This window comes from Scyliorhinus torazame, chromosome 1 (genome assembly GCF_047496885.1).
Source record: "Scyliorhinus torazame isolate Kashiwa2021f chromosome 1, sScyTor2.1, whole genome shotgun sequence".
NCBI lineage: Eukaryota > Metazoa > Chordata > Chondrichthyes > Carcharhiniformes > Scyliorhinidae > Scyliorhinus > Scyliorhinus torazame.
This window is the reverse complement of record NC_092707.1, coordinates 420,436,084-420,462,181: the sequence shown is the minus strand read 5'-3', so window position 1 is coordinate 420,462,181 and position 26,098 is coordinate 420,436,084. Positions and strand designations below refer to the sequence as shown.

The following is a 26,098-nucleotide window of genomic DNA, read 5'->3' as shown; positions in this document are numbered from 1 at the left end:
GGGTCCGTCCCAGATTCTGCGGGAGTCCGACCCGGTATTCTGCGGGGGCCCGACCCAGTATTCTGCGGGGGCCCGACCCGGTATTCTGCGGGGGGCCCGACCCGGTATTCTGCGGGGATCCGACCCGGTATTCTGCGGGGCCCGATCTGGTATTCCACGGGGGCCCCGCGACCCGGTATTCTGCGGGGGTCCGACCCGGTATTCTGCGGGGGCCCGATCCGGTATTCCACGGGGGCCCCGCGACCCGGTATTCTGCGGGGGTCTGACCCGGTATTCTGCGGGGACTCCGCGACCCGGTATTCTGCGGGGGTCCGACCCGGTATTCTGCGGGGGTCCGACCCGGTATTCTGCGGGGGTCCGACCCGGTATTCTGCGCGGACTCCGCGACCCGGTATTCTGCGGGGACTCCGCGACCCAGTATTCTGCGGGGGTCCGACCCGGTATTCTGCGGGGACTCCGCGACCCGGTATTCTGCTTGGACTCCGCGACCCGGTATTCTGCGGGGGTCCGACCCGGTATTCTGCGGGGGTCCGACCCGGTATTCTGCGTGGGCCCGACCCGGTATTCTGCGGGGGTCCGACCCGGTATTCTGCGGGGGTCCGACCCGGTATTCTGTGGGGGGAGTGCAATGTGTGTGTGGGGAGTGTAATGTGTGTGTGTGGCTGGGATGAGTGTGTGTGGGGAGTGTAATGTGTGTGTGTGGCTGGGATGAGTGTGTGTGGGGAGTGTAATGTGTGTGTGCGGCTGGGATGAATGTGTGTGGGGAGTGTAATGTGTGTGTGCAGCTGGTATGAGTGTTTGTGGGGAGTGTAATGTGTGTGTGCGGCTGGGATGAGTGTGTGTGGGGAGTGTAATGTGTGTGTGCGGCTGGGATGAGTGTGTGTGGGGAGCGTAATGTGTGTTTGTGGCTGGGATGAGTGTGTGTGGGGAGTGTAATGTGTGTGTGTAGCTGGGATGAGTGTGTGTGGGGAGTGTAATGTGTGTGTGCAGCTGGGTTGAGTGTGTGTGGGGAGTGTAATGTGTGTGTGGGGCTGGGATGAGTGTGTGTGGGGAGTGTAATGTGTGTGTGTAGCTGGGATGAGTGTGTGTGGGGAGTGTAATGTGTGTGTGCAGCTGGGATGAGTGTGTGTGGGGAATGTAATGTGTGTGTGCGGCTGGGATGAGTGTGTGTGGGGAGTGTAATGTGTGTGTGGGGCTGGGATGTGTGTGTGTGGGGAGTGTAATGTGTGTGTGTAGCTGGGATGAGTGTGTGTGGGGAGTGTAATGTGTGTGTGCAGCTGGGTTGAGTGTGTGTGAGGAATGTAATGTATGTGTGCGGCTGGGATGAGTGTGTGTGGGGAGTGTAATGTGTGTGGGGCTGGGATGAGTGTGTGTGGGGAGTGTAATGTGTGTGTGTAACTGGGATGAGTGTGTGTGGGGAGTGTAATGTGTGTGTGCAGCTGGGTTGAGTGTGTGTGGGGAATGTAATGTGTGTGTGCGGCTGGGATGAGTGTGTGTGGGGATTGTAATGTGTGTGTGCGGCTGGGATGAGTGTGTGCGGGGAGTGTAATGTGTGTGTGCAGCTGGGATGAGTGTGTGTGGGGAGTGTAATGTGTGTGTGCAGCTGGGATGAGTGTGTGTGGGGAATGTAATGTGTGTGTGCGGCTGGGATGAGTGTGTGTGGGGAGTGTAATGTGTGTGTGGGGCTGGGATGTGTGTGTGTGGGGAGTGTAATGTGTGTGTGTAGCTGGGATGAGTGTGTGTGGGGAGTGTAATGTGTGTGTGCAGCTGGGTTGAGTGTGTGTGAGGAATGTAATGTATGTGTGCGGCTGGGATGAGTGTGTGTGGGGAGTGTAATGTGTGTGTGGGGCTGGGATGAGTGTGTGTGGGGAGTGTAATGTGTGTGTGTAACTGGGATGAGTGTGTGTGGGGAGTGTAATGTGTGTGTGCAGCTGGGTTGAGTGTGTGTGGGGAATGTAATGTGTGTGTGCGGCTGGGATGAGTGTGTGTGGGGATTGTAATGTGTGTGTGCGGCTGGGATGAGTGTGTGCGGGGAGTGTAATGTGTGTGTGCAGCTGGGATGAGTGTGTGTGGGGAGTGTAATGTGTGTGTGCGGCTGGGATGAGTGTGTGTGGGGATTGTAATGTGTGTGTGCGGCTGGGATGAGTGTGTGTGGGGATTGTAATGTGTGTGTGCGGCTGGGATGAGTGTGTGTGGGGATTGTAATGTGTGTGTGCGGCTGGGATGAGTGTGTGTGGGGATTGTAATGTGTGTGTGCGGCTGGGATGAGTGTGTGTGGGGAGTGTAATGTGTGTGTGCGGCTGGGATGAGTGTGTGTGGGGATTGTAATGTGTGTGTGCGGCTGGGATGAGTGTGTGTGGGGAGTGTAATGTGTGTGTGCGGCTGGGATGAGTGTGTGTGGGGAGTGTAATGTGTGTGTGCGGCTGGGATGAGTGTGTGGGGAGTGTAATGTGTGTGTGTGGCTGGGATGAGTGTGTGTGGGGAGTGTAATGTGTGTGTGTGGCTGGGATGAGTGTGTGTGGGGAGTGTAATGTGTGTGTGCGGCTGGGATGAGTGTGTGTGAGGAGTGTAATGTGTGTGTGCGGCTGGGACGAGTGTGTGTGGGGAGTGTAATGTGTGTGTGCAGCTGGGATGAGTGTGTGTGGGGAGTGTAATGTGTGTGTGTGGCTGGGATGAGTGTGTGTGGGGAGTGTAATGTGTGTGTGTGGCTGGGATGAGTGTGTGTGGGGAGTGTAATGTGTGTGTGCGGCTGGGGTGAGTGTGTGTGGGGAGTGTAATGTGTGTGTGCGGCTGGGATGAGTGTGTGTGGGGAGTGTAATGTGTCTGTGCAGCTGCAGCTTGTCAGCCTCCCGAGTGCCAATCACGGACCCGGCCAATCCGGCCCCGTTTCCCATTGGAATGGATTGTGTTCCACGTGGAGCCCGTGCTGCCCCTCCACAGGAGCTGAATCGATCCAGGATCTACGTAAGTTTTGCTGTCTTGAAAATCCACAAATCCTGTGTCGCCGTCAACATTTAGCCTCAGAAATGGAGAACCCCTCGCTGAGAATGGTTTTTGTAGCACTGGGGAGTTGAATTCAGAGATGGGGCCGCCCTTTTTAAAGGATGTCCCAACCTCTCAGTGAGCTTGTGTATCCCCGACACCCCCTCAGCGTGGGCAATGTCAACCCCCCACACACATATGCATGGACAGCCCGGTTGCCCAGTGGTTAGCACTGTTGCTTCACGGCTCCAGGGTCCCAGGTTCGATTCCCGGCTTGGGTGACTGTCTGATCGGAGTCTGCGCGTTCTCCCCGTGTCTGCGTGGGTTTCCTCCGGGTGCTCCGGTTTCCTCCCACAAGTCCCGAAAGACGGGCTGTTAGGTGAATTGGACATTCTGAATTCTCCCTCTGTGACCCGAACAGGTGCCGGAGTGTGGCGACTAGGGGCTTTTCACAGTAACGTCATTGCAGTGTTAATGTAAAGCTACTAGTGACAATAATAAAGATTATTATTGAAATACCCCACATCCCGCAAGTGAGCACACGCAGCTAGGGGCCCCCTGGGGGGTTCCCCCTCTCTTCAGGCCCCCCACTCCCGAGCCCCCCTTGGAGCACCCCCTCCCTTCCAGTACCCCAACCCATCTCCCCCCCCCCCCCCCAAAAACCTCTGGGAGACCCCTACCTGCCCCACCCTTCAAACCCCCTCATGGCCCCCTCAGCCCCTGACCCTTGGCAGTGCCACTCTGGCCACCAGGCAGTGCCCCTGCCAGGGTGGCAGTGCCAAGCTGCCCATGTTCCAGGGGGAGGGCCAGGGAGCTACTCCACCGAGTCCTTGACCACCCAGGGGTTTCCAATGGCCTGGGAGACCCCCCCCGGCTGCCATTCTGCTTGGTCCATGTTTGTGTGGACCAACACCGATCAGCTTCCGGCTGCAGCCTCCCTGGGGCCGGAGAATCGAGGGAGGCCGGTGTATCCCGGGCAGGTAGATCATAAATAGGTTCAAGACCTACTTCCGGAAGCGCCATTTGGTCCCGCCTCTATTGGGTGGAGTTCCGACTCTGACGTCTCATGAGGCTTGGGTGAATCTGGTCATGGCCAAGCGAGACATGGGCCAGATGTGCATTGGTAGGACAGAGGGCCAGATATCTGATGGTGGGATGAGGAGCCAGATGAGTATCTGGCGTGTCAAACACGCATTGTTAGAACAGGGGTTGTGAATGTGTACCAGTCGGACGTGGAATGATCACAGACGTGGGGACCACACCGACTGCTTCTTCTGTTATTTGAACAATGCATTTTACAGGATTATATGATCATGTGTAAATTTTTATCAGATTGGGCCTGAAGTGATTCCTCTGGAGACCCCCCAGGATGGTGCCTGGGCTGGAGCGTTTGAATGAAATGAAAATCGCTCATTGTCACGAGTCGGCTTCAAATGAAGTTACTGTGAGAAGCCCCTAGTCGCCACATTCCGGCGCCTGTTCGGGGAGGCTGGTACGGGAATCGAACCGTGCTGCTGGCCTGCCTCGGTCCGCTTTCAAAGCCAGCGATTTAGCCCAGTGTGCTAAACCAGCCCAGTTTCAGCTACCAACAGAGATTGGATCGGCTGGGGTTGTTTCCCTGGAGCAGAGAGGCTGAGGGGGAACCTGATTGAGGTGAATAAAATTGTGAGGGACAACGAGAGGGCGGACAGGAAGGTACTTCTTCCCTGAGCGGAGGGGTCAATAATCAAGGGGCACAGGGTTAAGGTCAGGGCAGGAGGTTTAGAGGAGATGTGAGGAAAGACATTCCCACCCAGAGGGTGATGGGAGTCTGGAACGAGTGATAGAAGCGGGAACCCTCACAACATTTAAGAAGCATTGAAATGAGCACCTGTAACACCACAGGTACAAGGCTATGGACCAAGTGTTGGAAAATGGGATACAATAGATAGATGCTTGATGGCCGGCACAGTCACGATGGGCTGAAGGGTCTCTTTCTGTACTTTGAAATCTCTCTTGCTCCAGGACTCTATGAGACAGGGTCGATAGAGGAAGGAGGCTGTGGCTTGTAGGTCAAACAAGGCCACGGATTCGACATTAAATATACGGATTTTAAAAAGAGGTTCCGGATGGGCACGGTGGCACAGTGGTTAGCACTACTGCCTCAGCGCAGAGTCCCGGGTGGGCACGGTGTCACAGTGGTTAGCACTACTGCCTCAGCGCAGAGTCCCGGGTGGGCACGGTGGCACAGTGATTAGCACTACTGCCTCAGCGCAGTCCCGGATGGGCACGGTGGCACAGTGGTTAGCACTACTGCCTCAGCGCAGTCCCGGGTGGGCACGGTGGCACAGTGATTAGCACTACTGCCTCAGCGCAGTCCCGGGTGGGCACGGTGGCACAGTGGTTAGCACTACTGCCTCAGCGCAGTCCCGGATGGGCATGGTGGCACAGTGGTTAGCACTACTGCCGCAGCGCAGTCCCGGATGGGCACGGTGGCACAGTGGTTAGCACTACTGCCTCAGCGCAGAGTCCCGGGTGGGCACGGAGGCACAGTGGTTAGCACTACTGCCTCAGCGCAGTCCCGGATGGGCACGGTGGCACAGTGGTTAGCACTACTGCCTCAGCGCAGAGTCCCGGGTGGGCACGGTGGCACAGTGGTTAGCACTACTGCCTCAGCGCAGTCCCGGGTGGGCACGGTGGCACAGTGGTTAGCACTACTGCCGCAGCGCAGTCCCGGGTGGGCACGGAGGCACAGTGGTTAGCACTACTGCCTCAGCGCAGAGCCCCGGGTGGGCACGGTGGCACAGTGGTTAGCACTACTGCCTCAGCGCAGTCCCGGATGGGCACGGTGGCACAGTGGTTAGCACTACTGCCTCAGCGCAGAGTCCCGGGTGGGCACGGTGGCACAGTGGTTAGCACTACTGCCTCAGCGCAGTCCCGGATGGGCACGGTGGCACAGTGGTTAGCACTACTGCCTCAGCGCAGAGTCCCGGGTGGGCACGGTGGCACAGTGGTTAGCACTACTGCCTCAGCGCAGTCCCGGATGGGCACGGTGGCACAGTGGTTAGCACTACTGCCTCAGCGCAGTCCCGGGTGGGCACGGTGGCACAGTGGTTAGCACTACTGCCTCAGCGCAGAGTCCCGGGTGGGCACGGTGGCACAGTGGTTAGCACTACTGCCTCCGCGCAGAGTCCCGGGTGGGCATGGTGGCACAGTGGTTAGCACTACTGCCTCAGCGCAGAGTCCCGGGTGGGCACGGTGGCACAGTGGTTAGCATTACTGCCTCAGCGCAGAGTCCCGGGCGGGCACGGTGGCACAGTGGTTAGCACTACTGCCTCCGCGCAGAGTCCCGGGTGGGCATGGTGGCACAGTGGTTAGCACTACTGCCTCAGCGCAGAGTCCCGGGTGGGCACGGTGGCACAGTGGTTAGCACTACTGCCTCAGCGCAGAGCCCCGGGTGGGCACGGTGGCACAGTGGTTAGCACTACTGCCTCAGCGCAGAGTCCCGGGTGGGCACGGTGGCACAGTGGTTAGCACTACTGCCTCAGCGCAGAGTCCCGGGTGGGCACGGTGGCACAGTGGTTAGCACTACTGCCTCAGCGCAGAGTCCCGGGTGGGCACGGTGGCACAGTGGTTAGCACTACTGCCTCAGCGCAGAGTCCCGGGTGGGCACGGTGGCACAGTGGTTAGCACTACTGCCTCAGCGCAGTCCCGGGTGGGCACGGTGGCACAGTAATTAGCACTACTGCCTCAGCGCAGAGTCCCGGGTGGGCACGGTGGCACAGTGGTTAGCACTACTGCCTCAGCGCAGAGTCCCGGATGGGCACGGTGGCACAGTGGTTAGCACTACTGCCTCAGCGCAGAGTCCCGGGTGGGCACGGTGGCACAGTGATTAGCACTACTGCCTCAGCGCAGTCCCGGGTGGGCACGGTGGCACAGTGGTTAGCACTACTGCCTCAGCGCAGTCCCGGGTGGGCACGGTGGCACAGTAATTAGCACTACTGCCTCAGCGCAGAGTCCCGGATGGGCACGGTGGCACAGTGGTTAGCACTACTGCCTCAGCGCAGTCCCGGGTGGGCACGGTGGCACAGTGATTAGCACTACTGCCTCAGCGCAGAGTCCCGGGTGGGCACGGTGGCACAGTGATTAGCACTACTGCCTCAGCGCAGTCCCGGGTGGGCACGGTGGCACAGTGGTTAGCACTACTGCCTCAGCGCAGTCCCGGGTGGGCACGGTGGCACAGTGATTAGCACTACTGCCTCAGCGCAGTCCCGGGTGGGCACGGAGGCACAGTGGTTAGCACTACTGCCTCAGCGCAGAGTCCCGGGTGGGCACGGTGGCACAGTGGTTAGCACTACTGCCTCAGCGCAGTCCCGGGTGGGCACGGTGGCACAGTGATTAGCACTACTGCCTCAGCGCAGAGTCCCGGATGGGCACGGTGGCACAGTGGTTAGCACTACTGCCTCAGCGCAGTCCCGGGTGGGCACGGTGGCACAGTGATTAGCACTACTGCCTCAGCGCAGAGTCCCGGGTGGGCACGGTGGCACAGTGATTAGCACTACTGCCTCAGCGCAGTCCCGGGTGGGCACGGTGGCACAGTGGTTAGCACTACTGCCTCAGCGCAGTCCCGGGTGGGCACGGTGGCACAGTGGTTAGCACTACTGCCTCAGCGCAGTCCCGGGTGGGCACGGAGGCACAGTGGTTAGCACTACTGCCTCAGCGCAGAGTCCCGGGTGGGCACGGAGGCACAGTGGTTAGCACTACTGCCGCAGCGCAGTCCCGGGTGGGCACGGTGGCACAGTGGTTAGCACTACTGCCTCAGCGCAGTCCCGGGTGGGCACGGTGGCACAGTGGTTAGCACTACTGCCTCAGCGCAGTCCCGGATGGGCACGGTGGCACAGTGGTTAGCACTACTGCCTCAGCGCAGTCCCGGATGGGCACGGTGGCACAGTGATTAGCACTACTGCCTCAGCGCAGAGTCCCGGGTGGGCACGGTGGCACAGTGATTAGCACTACTGCCTCAGCGCAGTCCCGGGTGGGCACGGTGGCACAGTAATTAGCACTACTGCCGCAGCGCAGAGTCCCGGGTGGGCACGGTGGCACAGTGATTAGCACTACTGCCTCAGCGCAGAGTCCCGGGTGGGCACGGTGGCACAGTGGTTAGCACTACTGCCTCAGCGCAGAGCCCCGGGTGGGCACGGTGGCACAGTAATTAGCACTACTGCCGCAGCGCAGAGTCCCGGGTGGGCACGGTGGCACAGTGATTAGCACTACTGCCTCAGCGCAGTCCCGGGTGGGCACGGTGGCACAGTGGTTAGCACTACTGCCTCAGCGCAGTCCCGGATGGGCACGGTGGCACAGTGGTTAGCACTACTGCCTCAGCGCAGTCCCGGATGGGCACGGTGGCACAGTGATTAGCACTACTGCCTCAGCGCAGTCCCGGATGGGCACGGTGGCACAGTGGTTAGCACTACTGCCTCAGCGCAGTCCCGGATGGGCACGGTGGCACAGTGGTTAGCACTACTGCCTCAGCGCAGTCCCGGATGGGCACGGTGGCACAGTGATTAGCACTACTGCCTCAGCGCAGTCCCGGGTGGGCACGGTGGCACAGTGGTTAGCACTACTGCCTCAGCGCAGTCCCGGATGGGCACGGTGGCACAGTGGTTAGCACTACTGCCTCAGCGCAGTCCCGGATGGGCACGGTGGCACAGTGGTTAGCACTACTGCCTCAGCGCAGTCCCGGATGGGCACGGTGGCACAGTGATTAGCACTACTGCCTCAGCGCAGTCCCGGGTGGGCATGGTGGCACAGTAATTAGCACTACTGCCGCAGCGCAGAGCCCCGGGTGGGCACGGTGGCACAGTAATTAGCACTACTGCCGCAGCGCAGAGTCCCGGGTGGGCACGGTGGCACAGTGGTTAGCACTACTGCCTCAGCGCAGAGCCCCGGGTGGGCACGGTGGCACAGTAATTAGCACTACTGCCTCAGCGCAGTCCCGGGTGGGCACGGTGGCACAGTGGTTAGCACTACTGCCTCAGCGCAGTCCCGCGTGGGCACGGTGGCACAGTGATTAGCACTACTGCCTCAGCGCAGTCCCGGGTGGGCACGGTGGCACAGTGGTTAGCACTACTGCCTCAGCGCAGAGTCCCGGGTGGGCACGGTGGCACAGTGGTTAGCACTACTGCCTCAGCGCAGAGTCCCGGGTGGGCACGGTGGCACAGTGGTTAGCACTACTGCCTCAGCGCAGAGTCCCGGGTGGGCACGGTGGCACAGTGGTTAGCACTACTGCCTCAGCGCAGAGTCCCGGGTGGGCACGGTGGCACAGTGGTTAGCACTACTGCCTCCGCGCAGAGTCCCGGGTGGGCATGGTGGCACAGTGGTTAGCACTACTGCCTCAGCGCAGTCCCGGGTGGGCACGGTGGCACAGTGGTTAGCACTACTGCCTCAGCGCAGAGTCCCGGGTGGGCACGGTGTCACAGTGGTTAGCACTGCTGCCGCAGCGCAGTCCCAGGTGGGCACGGTGGCACAGTGATTAGCACTACTGCCTCAGCGCAGTCCCGGATGGGCACGGTGGCACAGTGGTTAGCGCTACTGCCTCAGCGCAGAGCCCCGGGTGGGCACGGTGGCACAGTGGTTAGCACTCCTGCCTCAGCGCAGAGTCCCGGGTGGGCACGGTGGCACAGTGGTTAGCACTGCTGCCGCAGCGCAGTCCCGGGTGGGCACGGTGGCACAGTGGTTAGCACTACTGCCTCAGCGCAGTCCCGGGTGGGAACGGTGGCACAGTGATTAGCACTACTGCCTCAGCGCAGAGCCCCGGGTGGGCACGGAGGCACAGTGGTTAGCACTACTGCCTCAGCGCAGAGCCCCGGGTGGGCACGGTGGCACAGTGGTTAGCACTACTGCCTCAGCGCAGAGTCCCAGGTGGGCACGGTGGCACAGTGGTTAGCACTACTGCCTCAGCGCAGTCCCGGGTGGGCACGGTGGCACAGTGATTAGCACTACTGCCTCAGCGCAGAGCCCCGGGTGGGCACGGTGGCACAGTGGTTAGCACTACTGCCTCAGCGCAGTCCCGGGTGGGCATGGTGGCACAGTGGTTAGCACTACTGCCGCAGCGCCAGAGTCCCGGATGGGCACGGTGGCACAGTGGTTAGCACTACTGCCTCAGCGCAGTCCCGGGTGGGCACGGTGGCACAGTGGTTAGCACTACTGCCTCAGCGCAGAGTCCCGGGTGGGCACGGTGGCACAGTGATTAGCACTACTGCCTCAGCGCAGAGTCCCGGGTGGGCACGGTGGCACAGTGGTTAGCACTACTGCCTCAGCGCAGAGTCCCGGGTGGGCACGGTGGCACAGTGATTAGCACTACTGCCTCAGCGCAGAGTCCCGGGTGGGCACGGTGGCACAGTGATTAGCACTACTGCCTCAGCGCAGAGTCCCGGGTGGGCACGGTGGCACAGTGGTTAGCACTACTGCCTCAGCGCAGTCCCGGGTGGGCACGGTGGCACAGTGGTTAGCACTACTGCCTCAGCGCAGAGTCCCGGGTGGGCACGGTGGCACAGTGGTTAGCACTACTGCCTCAGCGCCAGAGCCCCGGGTGGGCACGGAGGCACAGTGGTTAGCACTACTGCCTCAGCGCAGTCCCGGATGGGCACGGTGGCACAGTGGTTAGCACTACTGCCTCAGCGCAGAGTCCCGGGTGGGCACGGAGGCACAGTGGTTAGCACTACTGCCTCAGCGCAGTCCCGGGTGGGCACGGTGGCACAGTGGTTAGCACTACTGCCTCAGCGCAGTCCCGGGTGGGCACGGTGGCACAGTGGTTAGCACTACTGCCTCAGCGCAGAGTCCCGGGTGGGCACGGTGGCACAGTGGTTAGCACTACTGCCTCAGCGCAGTCCCGGGTGGGCACGGAGGCACAGTGGTTAGCACTACTGCCTCAGCGCCAGAGCCCCGGGTGGGCACGGTGGCACAGTGGTTAGCACTACTGCCTCAGCGCCAGAGCCCCGGGTGGGCACGGAGGCACAGTGGTTAGCACTACTGCCTCAGCGCAGTCCCGGGTGGGCACGGAGGCACAGTGGTTAGCACTACTGCCGCAGCGCAGTCCCGGGTGGGCACGGTGGCACAGTGGTTAGCACTACTGCCTCAGCGCAGAGTCCCGGATGGGCACGGTGGCACAGTGGTTAGCACTACTGCCTCAGCGCAGTCCCGGGTGGGCACGGTGGCACAGTGGTTAGCACTACTGCCGCAGCGCAGAGTCCCGGGTGGGCACGGTGGCACAGTGGTTAGCACTACTGCCTCAGCGCAGTCCCGGGTGGGCACGGGGGCACAGTGGTTAGCACTACTGCCTCAGCGCAGAGTCCCGGGTGGGCACGGTGGCACAGTGGTTAGCACTACTGCCTCAGCGCAGTCCCGGGTGGGCACGGAGGCACAGTGGTTAGCACTACTGCCTCAGCGCAGAGTCCCGGGTGGGCACGGTGGCACAGTGGTTAGCACTACTGCCTCAGCGCAGTCCCGGGTGGGCACGGTGGCACAGTGGTTAGCACTACTGCCGCAGCGCCAGAGTCCCGGGTGGGCACGGTGGCACAGTGGTTAGCACTACTGCCTCAGCGCAGAGTCCCGGGTGGGCACGGTGGCACAGTGGTTAGCACTACTGCCGCAGCGCAGTCCCGGGTGGGCACGGTGGCACAGTGGTTAGCACTACTGCCTCAGCGCAGAGTCCCGGGTGGGCATGGTGGCACAGTGGTTAGCACTACTGCCGCAGCGCAGTCCCGGGTGGGCACGGTGGCACAGTGGTTAGCACTGTTGCCTCACAACAACAGGGTCCCGGGTTCAATCCCGGCCTCAAGTGACTGACTGTGCGGAGTTTGCACATTTTCCCCGTGTCTGCGTGGGTTTCCTCCGGGAGCTCCAGTTTCCTCCCACAGTCCATTTTCAGGGTCAGGAGGTAAGGAAGAAACTGTCAAATATGTGGCTATTTAGGGGCTGGTTTAGTACAGTGGGCTAAACAGCTGGCTTGTAAAGCAGAACAATTCCAACAGAGCGGGTTCAATTCCCGTACCGGCCTCCCCGAACAGGCGCCGGAATGTGGCGACTAGGGGCTTTTCACAATAACTTAATTGAAGCCTACTTGTGACAATAAGCGATTATTATTATTATTGTAAGGAACATTACATTAACCCTTAATGTTACTACTCTAGTCACCAGATGGTGCTATAGAGCTACCATATAAGTATCACATGTCTCCTTGACTTCTGGGAGAGAGACGGGAGAGTGAGAGAGGGTGGAAGGGAGCCAGACTGAGTAGATGTGAGATAGTTTAGCTGATAGCATAGTTTAGTATTGCAGACATGTAGTGTATTCTTATCTAATTCTTTAGCAAATGATTGAATTTAATTACATGTAGTGTAATAAATTAGCTTTGTTTGTTAAACACTGCTTGCTGTTCTTTGTCAACACTACAACCTTCACCACCCTAAAGAACAATACAAAGAACTCAACATGGTAACAGGAGTAATTGCTAATGGTTTTTAGTTAGGATTCGTAAAGTTAGAAAGGCCAAATCACTGAGTGTCTTTCAGACAGAGATAGATAGTTTTGTAAGGGCCACGAAGAATCCAGCACGAGTTTTAAGGATACAAAATAATAACGTTTATTTACTATAACAATACATACATAACAGTAGCAGTAACTTCCCTTGCTACCTTTTCCTTCCTGCTGGTTCCTGAACTGGCCAGCTTATTTATACTAGGAGTTTCTCCGCCCCCCTCATTGGGGAAGTTCATACTCCCATAGGATTGTGGGATAGTCATTAGTCCCCAGCCAATCGTAAGTAGGCAGGTTATAACATCCCTCCCCCCCCCCCCCAAAGTCCAAGGGGGGGGGGGGGAGTCCAATCCACCGAAGACCCTGGCGAAGGAAGGCGTCAAACTCATTTGGCCGCAGGCCGGACGCCATTTGCACGCGGCGCTGGATCAGGCGGTGTGTAACGAGACGGAGACCGACGTTTCCGTGATGAACGGCGCGGTTGTACATCCACGGCCTGTGGACCCGAGGATTCCCCCTCTGATGCATCCTGTGTCTCCATCTCGGAGTCAGAGTCTGCTGCCTCCGTCATGTCAGCGTCTCTATCTCCATTCGGTTCTGTAACGACCTGCGCAGGCTTTGTGTGAGGCACCAGTGGAAGATTTTGAGGACTACCTTCCCTTGTCTCTGGTCTTTGCGGCTGTTGAAATGAGCTCCGGGGGCGGGGAATCTTTTGAGGGGATGATCTTCTGGACCGGACGTGGTCTACATGTTTTCGCTGGAGACGACCCTGGGCTTGCACTTGGTAAGATATAGGGCCCGTGTGGCGAAAGATTACACCAGGAACCCATTGGGCACCACCAGCAAAATTCTGCACGAATACTGGGTCACCGGGTGCAAACTGCCGAATCGGACGATGCCGAGAAAATCCCTGTCCCTGCCGTTCTCGTGTGCGGCGTACTTTTGCGCCAATGTCCGGGAAGACCATACTAAGGCGGGTGCGAAGTCTCCGGCCCATTAGGAGTTCTGCGGGAGCTACCCCAGTCACTGCATGGGGGGTGGTCCTGTACGTAAACAAAAAGCGAGCCAGTCTCGTGTCCATTGATCCGGGAGACTGCTTCTTTAGGCCTCTTTTGAATGTCTGCACTGCGCGCTCTGCCAACCCATTTGAAGCCGGGTGGTAAGGGGCAGTGCGGATATGGCGGATGCCGTTCATCTTTGGAAACCTAGCAAACCCCTCACTCGTGAATGGAGTGCCATTATCCGTGACCAGCACCTCGGGGAGGCCATGCGTACTAAATGATAAACGCATCCTTTCAATTGTTGCGCAGGACGTTGTCCCCTGCATCTTATGCACCTCCAGCCATTTGGACTGGGCGTCAATTAGTAGAAGGAACATGGATCCTTGAAAAGGGCCTGCGAAATCTGCATGTAAGCGTGCCCAAGGCCGCCCTGGCCATTCCCAGTGATGTAGGGGCGCGGCCGACGGAAGCTTCTGATGCTCCTGGCAAATGGAGCAGTTTTGGGCCACCTTCTCAATGTCGGCGTCGAGGCCTGGCCACCAGACATAACTCCGGGCCAACATTTTCATCTTGGTCACACCCGGATGCCCATTGTGCAAGTCTGATAATATCAGCTCCTGGCCTTTTTCCGGGACAATCACACGCGTCCCCCACAAGAGGATGCCGTCTTCCACGCTGAACTCTGACAGCTTGGAGGAAAATGCCCGCAACTCGCCTGGGAGCTGTCTATGCTGCCCACCATACAGGACTATGTGCCGAACCTTTGACAGGACTGGCTCTGGGTCCACTCACGGATCTGTGATGCCGTGACAGGCAAGGTGTCCATAAAATTTAGGGTTGCGACCACCTCACCGGTCGTGGGGGTCGACATGGGGCCGGTCGATAAAGGCAATCGGCTCAGTGCGTCGGCATTTGCTATCTGCGTACCTGGTTTGTGCTCCAGAGAATACTCGTATGCAGCGAGCAACAAAGCCCAGCGCTGGATCCGTGCGGAAGCAATGGGCGGTATTGGCTTATCCTCTCTGAAAAGTCCCAGCAGAGGCTTATGATCAGTCACGATAGTGAAATGGCGGCCATACACGTACTGGTGGAAGCGTTTCACCGCAAAAACCACTGCCAGGTCCTCCTTCTCGATCTGCGCGTACTTTTTCTCCGTTGCAGTCAATGTGCGGGAGGCGAAAGCTATCGGTCGCTCGGCCCCGTTCTCCATCTTGTGGGACAGGACGGCCCCAATACCATACGGGGATGCATCACATGTGACGAGCAAAGGCTTTCCCGGATCATAGTGGGTTAGTAACCCCGACGATGACAATTGTTGCTTTACCCGCCGGAAAGCGGTTTCTTGCGGCTGACCCCAAACCCAGGTGTGATTTTTCTTCAGCAGCAGGTGCAAAGGGGCCAGCGTAGTTGCCAGATTGGGGAGGAACTTCCCGTAATAGTTTACGAGACCGAGAAAAGAACGAAGATGCGAAGTGTCAGTCGGGGCGGGGGCATGTTGAATCGCACGCACCTTCTCTGCGACGGGGTACAGACCCTCGCGGTCCACTCGATAACCTAGGTAGACTACTTCTTTTGCCTGAAATACGCACTTTGTGCGACGTAAACGGACTCCAGCCTCCGAAAGGCGTCTAAGGACAGCCTCCAGATTTTCCAAATGCTCCTGCTCCGACGTTCCTGTAATCAACACGTCATCTAGGTAGACAGCCACACGTGGTAAACCTCTCAAAATGCCCTCCATAACACGTTGAAAAATTGCGCAGGCAGAGGATACTCCAAAGGGCAACCGTGTATATTCATACAGGCCCCGGTGTGTGTTAATTGTTACATATGGTCGGGAGGCAGGGTCCAGCTCCAACTGCAGGTAGGCGTGACTCATATCTAATTTTGTGAACGAGAGTCCACCTGCAAGTTTCGCGTAGAGATCCTCTATGCGAGGCATTGGATATCGGTCGAGTTGGGAAGCCGTATTCACTGTAAGTTTATAGTCGCCACACAAGCGAACTGTGGCATCTGGCTTCATTACTGGTACAATTGGTGCTGCCCAGTCAGCGAAACGGACAGGTCTGATAATACCCAAAGTCTCCAAACGAGTGAGCTCCCCTTCTACCTTCTCGAGCAAGGCGTAAGGCACTGGGCGCGCCCGGAAATAGCGCGGCGTGGCTCCTGGTTCAACTTGGATACGGGCTACGGCCCCTTTTATTTTCCCCAAACCAGGCTGGAATACCTTTGGGTATCGTCCTAGCACCTCAGTCAACCCTCCAGAAACTGTTTGGAGGATGTGCTGCCATTGCAACCGCAAATGGCGCAACCAGTCCCGACCCAACAGGCTGGGCTTGTGGCCACGCACCACCATAAGTGGGAAATGCCCCTCCTGCCGTCCATAAACAACAGGGGTCATTGTAGTTCCTGCAATGTCCAGTGGTTCCCCCGTGTAGGTGGCCAACCTGGCCTGTGAGTCAGTTAATGTAAGGGTCTGTATACCCTGCTTGATGCGGTTGAATGTCCTCTGGGCGATCACGGAGACCGCTGCGCCAGTATCCAACTCCATCTCCAGCGGGTGGCCATTGACCCGTACTGTCACCTTAATGGGGGCCACACGGGGAGCTGCCACACAATGCAGCTGCAGGCAGTCGTCCTCCGTCTCCACGTCCTCAGGAGTGGTCGCCGCAGGTTCATCCACATGGAAGATACGGCCTCTGGGCTGGTCCCAGTTACGGCCCCTGGGCTGGTCCCAGTTTCGGTCGGAACGACGGCGCCTCTGGCGTCCCCAGGACCGCCGTCCGCGACGGGGTCGGCGCCTACAAGTCTGACACGGACATGGCTCCTCATCCATTGGCTCTGGAGAAGGCTCCCTTCGGGGAGGAATGTCCGACGGCCACTGGTGTCGGTCCGGACGTTGCCTCGCCTAAGGTACCGCAGGAGTGCGGGGGGACGTTTTTGGGCGGATAGGGTTGCGCCCCAAGGCATGCACTTCCATTCCCTGTAGCTCCTGTACTCCTCGCTCTGCGCTCTCTCGGAACAAGACTATTTGTATTGCCTGTTGAAAAGTCAATGTTGGCTCCGCTAACAACTTTCTCTGGGTTGCTGCATTGTTAATACCGCAAACCAAACGGTCGCGTAACATTTCTGACAAGGTCTCACCATAGTCACAGTATTCCGCAATCCTGCGTAGCCTGGATAGAAAATCGGCAAGGGATTCTCCAGGGGTCCTCTCAGCGGTATTAAACCGGTAACGCTGGACTATCATGGACGGGGTTGGGTTAAAATGTTGCCCCACTATATTCACAAGTTCGTCAAACGTTTTGGTGTCCGGCGCAGCTGGGTACGTAAGGCTCCTAATCACCCCAAACGTATGCGGGCCGCAGGCGGTGAGCAATATGACCACCTGGCGCTCGTTTTCAGTGATATTGTTTGCCGGAAATAGAAACGCATCCGTTGTGTGTACTGGTTCCAGCTTTCCAGCGCAGCATCAAAAACATCCAAACGTCCGTACAGAGGCATGGTATAATAGAAAACAACTTCCAACCTGTATCCAACAAAAATCCAGGGAGGTGGCTTCAGCAGTGTAGACAGCTATTCACTTTAACCCTCGTCGCCAGTTTTGTAAGGGCCCCGAAGAATCCAGCACGAGTTTAAGGATACAAAATAATAATGTTTATTTACTATAACATATATACATAACAGTAGCAGTAACTTCCCTTGCTACATACTCCTTCCTGCTGGTTCCTGAACTGGCCAGCTTATTTATACTAGGAGTTTCTCCGCCCCCCTCATTGGGGAAGTTCATACTCCCATAGGATTGTGGGATAGTCATTAGTCCCCAGCCAATCATAAGTAGGCAGGTTATAACAGATAGGTTCTTGATTAATAAGGGGATCAGGGGTTATGGGGAGAAGGCAGGAGAATGGGGATGAGAAAAATATCAGCCATGATGAATGGCGGAGCAGACTCGATGGGCCGAGTGGTCTAATTCTGCTCCTATGTCTTATGGTCTTATGGGGTGACAGAAGGTGCCAGCAGTGGGGGGTGGAGGGGGAGGGATGAAAAGATGATAAAAACTGTAACCAACGCTGCCTTCTTCTCCAGCATTCTGTTTGCAGATATCAAGGGTTTCACCAAACTGTCGATGTCACTGACCCCACAGGAGCTGATTCACATGCTGAACTCACTCTTTGCACAGTTCGACGATCTGTCTGAGGTTAGTTAGTCTCCACATCTAAAATTTGGGAGTTAAAGTGATATATCCTCTGTGAACACCCCACTTACCGCTTGCCTGTGTCAGTGAGAGGGGTGGGGGGGGGATAACAGCACTGGCTCCTGTGTCAGTGAGAGGGGTGGGGGGGGGGATAACAGCACTGGCTCCTGTGTCAGTGAGAGTGGTGGGGGGGGGGGGGAATAACAGCACTGGCTCCTGTGTCAGTGAGAGGGGTGGGGGGGGATAACAGCACTGGCTCCTGTGTCAGTGAGAGGGGTGGGGAGGATAACAGCACTGGCTCCTGTGTCAGTGAGAGGGGTGGGGGGGGATAACAGCACTGGCTCCTGTGTCAGTGAGAGGGGTGGGGGGGGGATAACAGCACTGGCTCCTGTGTCAGTGAGAGGGGTGGGGGGGGGATAACAGCACTGGCTCCTGTGTCAGTGAGAGGGGTGGGGGGGGGGGGATAACAGCACTGGCTCCTGTGTCAGTGAGAGTGGTGGGGGGGGGGGGGGGAGATAACAGCACTGGCTCCTGTGTCAGTGAGAGGGTGGGGGGGATAACAGCACAGGCTCCTGTGTCAGTGAGAGGGGTGGGGGGGGATAACAGCACTGGCTCCTGTGTCAGTGAGAGGGGTGGGGGGGGGGGATAACAGCACTGGCTCCTGTGTCAGTGAGAGGGATGGGGGGGGGATAACAGCACTGGCTCCTGTGTCAGTGAGAGGGATGGGGGGGGATAACAGCACTGGCTCCTGTGTCAGTGAGAGGGGTGGGGGGGGGGGGGGATAACAGCACTGGCTCCTGTGTCAGTGAGAGAGGTGGGGGGGATAACAGCACTGGCTCCTGTGTCAGTGAGAGGGGTGGGGTGGGGGGGATAACAGCACTGGCTCCTGTGTCAGTGAGAGAGGTGCGGGGGGGGGGGGGATAATAGCACTGGCTCCTGTGTCAGTGAGAGGGGTGGGGGGGGGGGGATAACAGCACTGGCTCCTGTGTCAGTGAGAGGGGTGGGGGGGGGGGGGAAAACAGCACTGGCTCCTGTGTCAGTGAGAGGGGTGGGGGGGGGGATAACAGCACTGGCTCCTGTGTCAGTGAGAGGGGTGGGGGGGGGGGGGATAACAGCACTGGCTCCTGTGTCAGTGAGAGGGGTGGGGTGGGGGGATAACAGCACTGGCTCCTGTGTCAGTGAGAGGGGTGGGGGGGGGGGATAGCAGCACTGGCTCCTGTGTCAGTGAGAGGGGTGGGGGGGGGGGATAACAGCACTCGCTCCTGTGTCAGTGAGAGGGGTGGGGGGGGGGATAACAGCACTGGCTCCTGTGTCAGTGAGAGGGGTGGGGGGGGGGGGATAACAGCACTGGCTCCTGTGTCAGTGAGAGGGGTGGGGGGGGGGGGATAACAGCACTGGCTCCTGTGTCAGTGAGAGGGGTGGGGGGGGATAACAGCAATGGCTCCTGTGTCAGTGAGAGGGGTGGGGGGGGGATAACAGCACTGGCTCCTGTGTCAGTGAGAGGGGTGGGGGGGATAACAGCAGTGGCTCCTGTGTCAGTGAGAGGGGTGGGGGGGGGGGGATAACAGCACTGGCTCCTGTGTCAGTGAGAGGGGTGGGGGGGGGGATAACAGCACTGGTTCCTGTATCAGTGAGAGGGGTGGGGGGGGGGGATAACAGCACTGGCTCCTGTGTCAGTGAGAGGGGTGGGGGGGGATAACAGCACTGGCTCCTGTGTCAGTGAGAGGGGTGGGGGGATAACAGCACTGGCTCCTGTGTCAGTGAGAGGGGTGGGGGGGGGGATAACAGCACTGGCTCCTGTGTCAGTGAGAGGGTGGGGGGGGGATAACAGCACTGGCTCCTGTGTCAGTGAGAGGGTGGGGGGGGATAACAGCACTGGCTCCTGTGTCAGTGAGAGAGGTGGGGGGGATAACAGCACTGGCTCCTGTGTTAGTGAGAGGGGTGGGGGGGGGGATAACAGCACTGGCTCCTGTGTCAGTGAGAGGGGTGGGGGGGGGGGATAACAGCACTGGCTCCTGTGTCAGTGAGAGGGGTGGGGGGGGATAACAGCACTGGCTCCTGTGTCAGTGAGAGGGGTGGGGGGGGGGGGGGATAACAGCACTGGCTCCTGTGTCAGTGAGAGGGATGGGGGGGAGATAACAGCACTGGCTCCTGTGTCAGTGAGAGAGGTGGGGGGGGGATAACAGCACTGGCTCCTGTGTCAGTGAGAGGGGTGGGGGGGGGGATAACAGCACTGGCTCCTGTGTCAGTGAGAGGGGTGGGGGGGGGGGGATAACAGCACTGGCTCCTGTGTCAGTGAGGTGGGTGGGGGGGGGGGGATAACAGCACTGGCTCCTGTGTCAGTGAGAGGGGTGGCGGGGATAACAGCACTGGCTCCTGTGTCAGTGAGAGGGGTGGGGGGGGGGGGGGATAACAGCACTGGCTCCTGTGTCAGTGAGAGGGGTGGGGGGGATAACAGCACTGGCTCCTGTGTCAGTGAGAGGGGTGGGGGGGGGGGGATAACAGCACTGGCTCCTGTGTCAGTGAGAGGAGTGGGGGGGGGAGATAACAGCACTGGCTCCTGTGTCAGTGAGAGGGGTGGGGGGGGGGGGGATAACAGCACTGGCTCCTGTGTCAGTGAGAGGGGTGGGGGGGGGGGATAACAGCACTGGCTCCTGTGTCAGTGAGAGGGGTGGGGGGGGGGGGATAACAGCACTGGCTCCTGTGTCAGTGAGAGGGGTGGGGGGGGGGGATAACAGCACTGGCTCCTGTGTCAGTGAGAGGGGTGGGGGGGGGGGATAACAGCACTGGCTCCTGTGTCAGTGAGAGAGGTGCGGGTGGGGGGGGGGGGGGCGGTTAACAGCACTGGCTCCTGTGTCAGTGAGAGGGGGGGGGGGATAACAGCACTGGCTCCTGTGTCAGTGAGAGAGGTGGGGGGGGGGGATAACAGCACTGGCTCCTGTGTCAGTGAGCGGGGTGGGGGGGGGGGATAACAGCACTGGCTCCTGTGTCAGTGAGAGGGGTGGGGGGGGGATAACAGCACTGGCTCCTGTGTCAGTGAGAGGGGTGGGGGGGGGGATAACAGCACTGGCTCCTGTGTCAGTGAGAGGGGTGGGGGGGGGGGATAACAGCACTGGCTCCTGTGTCAGTGAGAGGGGTGGGGGGGGGGGATAACAGCACTGGCTCCTGTGTCAGTGAGAGGGGTGGGGGGGGGGGATAACAGCACTGGCTCCTGTGTCAGTGAGAGGGGTGGGGGGGATAACAGCACTGGCTCCTGTGTCAGTGAGAGGGGTGGGGGGGGGGGATAACAGCACTGGCTCCTGTGCCAGTGAGAGGGGTGGGGGGGGGGGGGATAACAGCACTGGCTCCTGTGTCAGTGAGAGGGGTGGGGGGGGGGGGGATAACAGCACTGGCTCCTGTGTCAGTGAGAGGGGTGGGGGGGGGATAACAGCACTGGCTCCTGTGTCAGTGAGAGGGGTGGGGGGGGGGATAACAGCACTGGCTCCTGTGTCAGTGAGAGGGGTGGGGTGGGGGGATAACAGCACTGGCTCCTGTGTCAGTGAGAGGGGTGGGGGGGGGGGATAACAGCACTGGCTCCTGTGTCAGTGAGAGGGGTGGGGGGGGGATAACAGCACTGGCTCCTGTGTCAGTGAGAGGGGTGGGGGGGGGGGGGATAACAGCACTGGCTCCTGTGTCAGTGAGAGGGGTGGGGTGGGGGGATAACAGCACTGGCTCCTGTGTCAGTGAGAGGGGTGGGGTGGGGGGATAACAGCACTGGCTCCTGTGTCAGTGAGAGGGGTGGGGGGGGGGGATAACAGCACTGGCTCCTGTGTCAGTGAGAGGGGTGGGGGGGGGATAACAGCACTGGCTCCTGTGTCAGTGAGAGGGGTGGGGGGGGGGGGGATAACAGCACTGGCTCCTGTGTCAGTGAGAGGGGTGGGGTGGGGGGATAACAGCACTGGCTCCTGTGTCAGTGAGAGGGGTGGGGTGGGGGGATAACAGCACTGGCTCCTGTGTCAGTGAGAGGGGTGGGGGGGGGATAACAGCACTGGCTCCTGTGTCAGTGAGAGGGGTGGGGGGGGGGGATAACAGCACTGGCTCCTGTGTCAGTGAGAGGGGTGGGGTGGGGGGATAACAGCACTGGCTCCTGTGTCAGTGAGAGGGGTGGGGTGGGGGGATAACAGCACTGGCTCCTGTGTCAGTGAGAGGGGTGGGGGGGGGGGGATAACAGCACTGGCTCCTGTGTCAGTGAGAGGGGTGGGGGGGATAACAGCACTGGCTCCTGTGTCAGTGAGAGGGGTGGGGGGGGATAGCAGCACTGGCTCCTGTGTCAGTGAGAGGGGTGGGGGGGGGGGATAACAGCACTGGCTCCTGTGTCAGTGAGAGGGGTGGGGGGGATAACAGCACTGGCTCCTGTGTCAGTGAGAGGGGTGGGGGGGGGGGATAACAGCACTGGCTCCTGTGTCAGTGAGAGGGGTGGGGGGGGGGGATAACAGCACTGGCTCCTGTGTCAGTGAGAGGGGTGGGGGGGGGGATAACAGCACTGGCTCCTGTGTCAGTGAGAGGGGTGGGGTGGGGGGATAACAGCACTGGCTCCTGTGTCAGTGAGAGGGGTGGGGGGGGGGGATAACAGCACTGGCTCCTGTGTCAGTGAGAGGGGTGGGGGGGGGGGGATAACAGCACTGGCTCCTGTGTCAGTGAGAGGGGTGGGGGGGGGATAACAGCACTGGCTCCTGTGTCAGTGAGAGGGGTGGGGGGGGGGGCACTGGCTCCTGAGGAACTGTCTGGTTAGACACATCCCCTGCAGATGCTTGACAATCGCGAGGCAGCTGCTGAGGCAACTACCTGACGGGCCTGTTGCATCTTAAAGGAGAGGTGCATATTGGAAGATCATGCGTGTTGTGTCCTTTATATATGGGTTGGTGTAATGCCCCCCTGTGGTCGTGTCACCTCTGTGTGTATCGTGAATGTCCATTGGTCGTGTCCTATCTAACTGTTCTATTGGTTGAGTGTGTGTGTCATGTCTCTGGTGCTCCCTCTAGTGTCTAGCTAGTCTACATGTATTTACATTAACCCCTTGTGTCTTTACAGTGATGCATATCACCACATCCCCCTTTTTACATGTTATATATTTTCTGTACACTTTTAAAAAATTGAACAAAAAACAGGTAGATAAGTTATGGTCTGTACAAGTCAGTGATTAAACAATAAGTCCAAATCAAATGTGCGAGTCCAAAACCCTTCAATCATCATGGTCAAATGTCTCTCTTGGTGGGGTGGTGGGTTTGATGGCGGCATGTCCTTGTGAAGGCCGTCGGTGTCCCTGTGTACCAGGAACCAAGAAGCGGTCCAATCACTTCGCTGTCTGATTTGGAGTCTTTTTCCCCGATGTTTGTGATGGTGCTGTCGGATGGCATCTTGTAGCTGATAAGGTGTTGACGTTGAAGAGGTACCATCAACAGTATCATTCGAGGTCATGGATGTGCCATATGTTGAAGTTGGATAAGACAGTACATACTGGTTCTGGCCACGTGCTGTGCAGGAAGGGTGATCCTGCTGAGAACCATTGAAGCTTGTCGAATTGGAAACAGAATTGCTGCTCACATAAATACCTGGTGATGGTGTGAAACTAGAACCTTGCATCTGATAGGAATATGCCGTCTGGCCAGGCTGGGCTGCAGCAAATCCTGGGCTGTAACTAAGGCATCCAGTCTGTAGTGCAGATTGCGCTGGCGGTCGTCCTCCTTCGGTCTTGATTCCATTAGTGGGCAATCCGTAGTGCTGGCCTGTTTGAGAATATGCTGCATAGACTGCTGGCTGCTGCCTGCCTGAATACTGGGTGTGTCCAGCATGAGCTGTCATTGGCTGCACTGCTGGTGTGGAAAGGATGTGTGGATATAGCTGTGGTGACTATTGGTGTATTCCTCTTGGACTGTAGCCGCTGCTTGTTATTACTGACCCAGTGTAATTGTCAAGTGATCCATCTCCTGTCGCTGTCATCACCCTGAGCGTGCCGTCACTGAGGTTGCGGCACTCCCTGTCTGGAGTACAGTCCGGCTTACGTGAATCAGAGTCGGCGTTTGGTTGCTCCCCATCTGGAGTCTGGTCTGTTTTAACTGAGTCAGTGTTGGTTTGTTGATGCTCCCCGTCCGGCGTCTTAGCAGGTTCACTGGAGTCAGCTGAGATTTCTTGAAGCTGCACGTCTGGAGTCGGAACATGCAGGAATGCACTGACTTGTGGAGAGGTTCGAGCGAATGAGGGTGGAAGTATCATGGTGTCACCGGACTCACCAGTGGTCTCACAGTGATTGCCGAGTGCCTCTGTACACACTAGCTGAGGTCTGTCACTTTGCACATCTTGCATGGGAAGTGGGATACTGTCGTCACTCGTCTCACATACAGTGCATAGAGCCTCAATAGCTTCTTGTTGTTCACTTGGGCTGGGTATACTGTCAGAGTCTTCTCCTTGTGGTTCAGACAATGTGGGTGTACCGTCATAGTCGCTGTGTTGTTCATTTGGGTTTGGACTGTCATAGTCGCTTTGTTTTTCACTGTAGCTTGATAGACCGTCATGGTTGTCCTGCTGTGCACTGGAGCGTGGTAGACTGTCGTAGTCTTCTTGCTGTTTACTTGAGCGAGGCAGACTTGCATCGTCTGCTGCTAGTTGGTCAGAGGAGGTTGCTAGACCCTCATGGTCTTGTTCCTGCAAGGACTGTGCTTTGGAGTCTTGCGTTGCTTCTATCGTGGAGTCTGTCCACGAGCTCGCTGCGGAGGCTTGTGACACTGGAGTCACGTCTTGTGTGTGCAAGGACTGCGGGGGAGTCTTGCCTGTCTTCTATCGTGGAGTCGGGAACCCTGAGCGGTGCGTGGACCACTCTCTGTGTGGAGCCGGGGACCCTTCACGGTGCGTGGACCGCTCTCTGTGTGGAGCCGGGGACCCTTCACGGTGCGTGGACCGCTCTCTGTGTGGAGCCGGGGACCCTTCACGGTGTGTGGACCACTCTCTGTGAGGCAGCAGGCCGCTCTCTGTGGGCTTGTACCGCTCTCTGTCTCTTGGTGTCAGGCCGCAGCATAATCCTGCACTCACGAGTCAGGATGTCATATCTGCTGGGCTGAAGATCCTCAAATCCGAAGACTGAATCCGCGTCTGGGTCGGATTTAGTACGGGGTCGCCATTTCTAATGAAAAAACCTTTGTCCGAGTCGCAGTCCTCTTGGACCATATCATCAGTTTGTGTCGGAGCTGGCATGGGGCTCGCGATGTCCAGAGAAAAAATAACGGTCGGTGTCGGAGTATTCACGGTCTGTGTCATCGCTTTGGGCGGTGCTAACTGCTTGTTGCAGGGTTTTGCGGAGGTTACTTTCAGTTCCTGGTTGAATTTGAGGCATTGTGCTGTCATTCCAGGTGAAAGAAGCTCGTTTTACAGCTTTAAAAGATTTTTTTCGTGATTTGGGACATTTCCCCTTTAAATGGGTGTGGTTTGGGGGCTCTGATGTCATGACGCATGTGACGTCAGGGGTAGGAAGCGTTTGCGCATGCGCATACCGCTGTTCCTGTTCTGTGCGCTTCTCGCACAACTGCACACGTGCAGTACCTTTATAAAGATGGCCGCCGATCAAAATTGTTCTCTGCTCCGGGATCTCGGCCTCGTGGTGAGTACTGGCGCTTCTCTTACCGTTTTCAGCTGGTTGGAGTGTGTTTTCCTCACAGTATATACCAAATTTGTCCAGGACTGCCTGGAAGTCGCTCCTGTTTTGCCCTTTGGAGAGCTTGAATTTTTAAAAGATTTCTTCTGCTCTGGCACCGGCGATGGTGAGGAGAAGCTCTGTTTTTTCAGCATCGGCCACATCCTGTAGGTCGGCTGCTACCAGGAAGATTTCAAACCTTTGCCGGAATGCCCGCCAGTTTTCGCGGAGATCGCCTTGGCACTGGAGCTGCTGCGGAACAGGGATCTCTGACATCTTGCCTGGGTATCGTTGCTGGTTGTCACTGTACACTGAGGTATGGCTATGTGGATTGAAACAGTTCAGTCCTGGTACCATGTCTTGTTATGTTCTCGGTGTAACATAAGCGGCTTCCTTGTGGTGCACTTGACAAAGGAAGGTTCAGACGTGGAGATAACTTCAACACGTTTATTAAACTATTTACACTTCTCCTACTCGGGTTCGACACTACTGCTAATCCTACTATAGCTACCCAGACTGACTAACCAGTTGCTGCAATCCACGTGGTGGGTGTAATATTGAATCAACCCTGTGTCTGTACTCACTGACTGTCTCCACTGGAAAGAGGAAGATCATGTGTGTTGTGTCCTTTATATATGGGTTGGTGTAATGCCCTCCTTTGGTCGTGTCACCTGTGTGTGTGTCGTGAATGCCCATTGGTCGTGTCCTATCTACCTGATCTATTGGTTGAGTGTCTGTGTG

At 58.1% G+C, this 26,098-nt stretch overlaps 1 protein-coding gene across 1 annotated transcript in view; it reads left to right on the top strand.

Moving 5' to 3' along the window:
- The window catches only part of LOC140428672 (adenylate cyclase type 8-like), a 377,241-nt gene that overhangs the window by 152,348 nt on the left and 198,795 nt on the right, over positions 1 to 26,098 (top strand). The window contains exon 4 of the mRNA XM_072515387.1: positions 17,586 to 17,697. Coding sequence (XP_072371488.1) covers positions 17,586 to 17,697 — 112 coding nt within the window. The remainder of the gene's footprint in view (positions 1 to 17,585; positions 17,698 to 26,098) is intronic.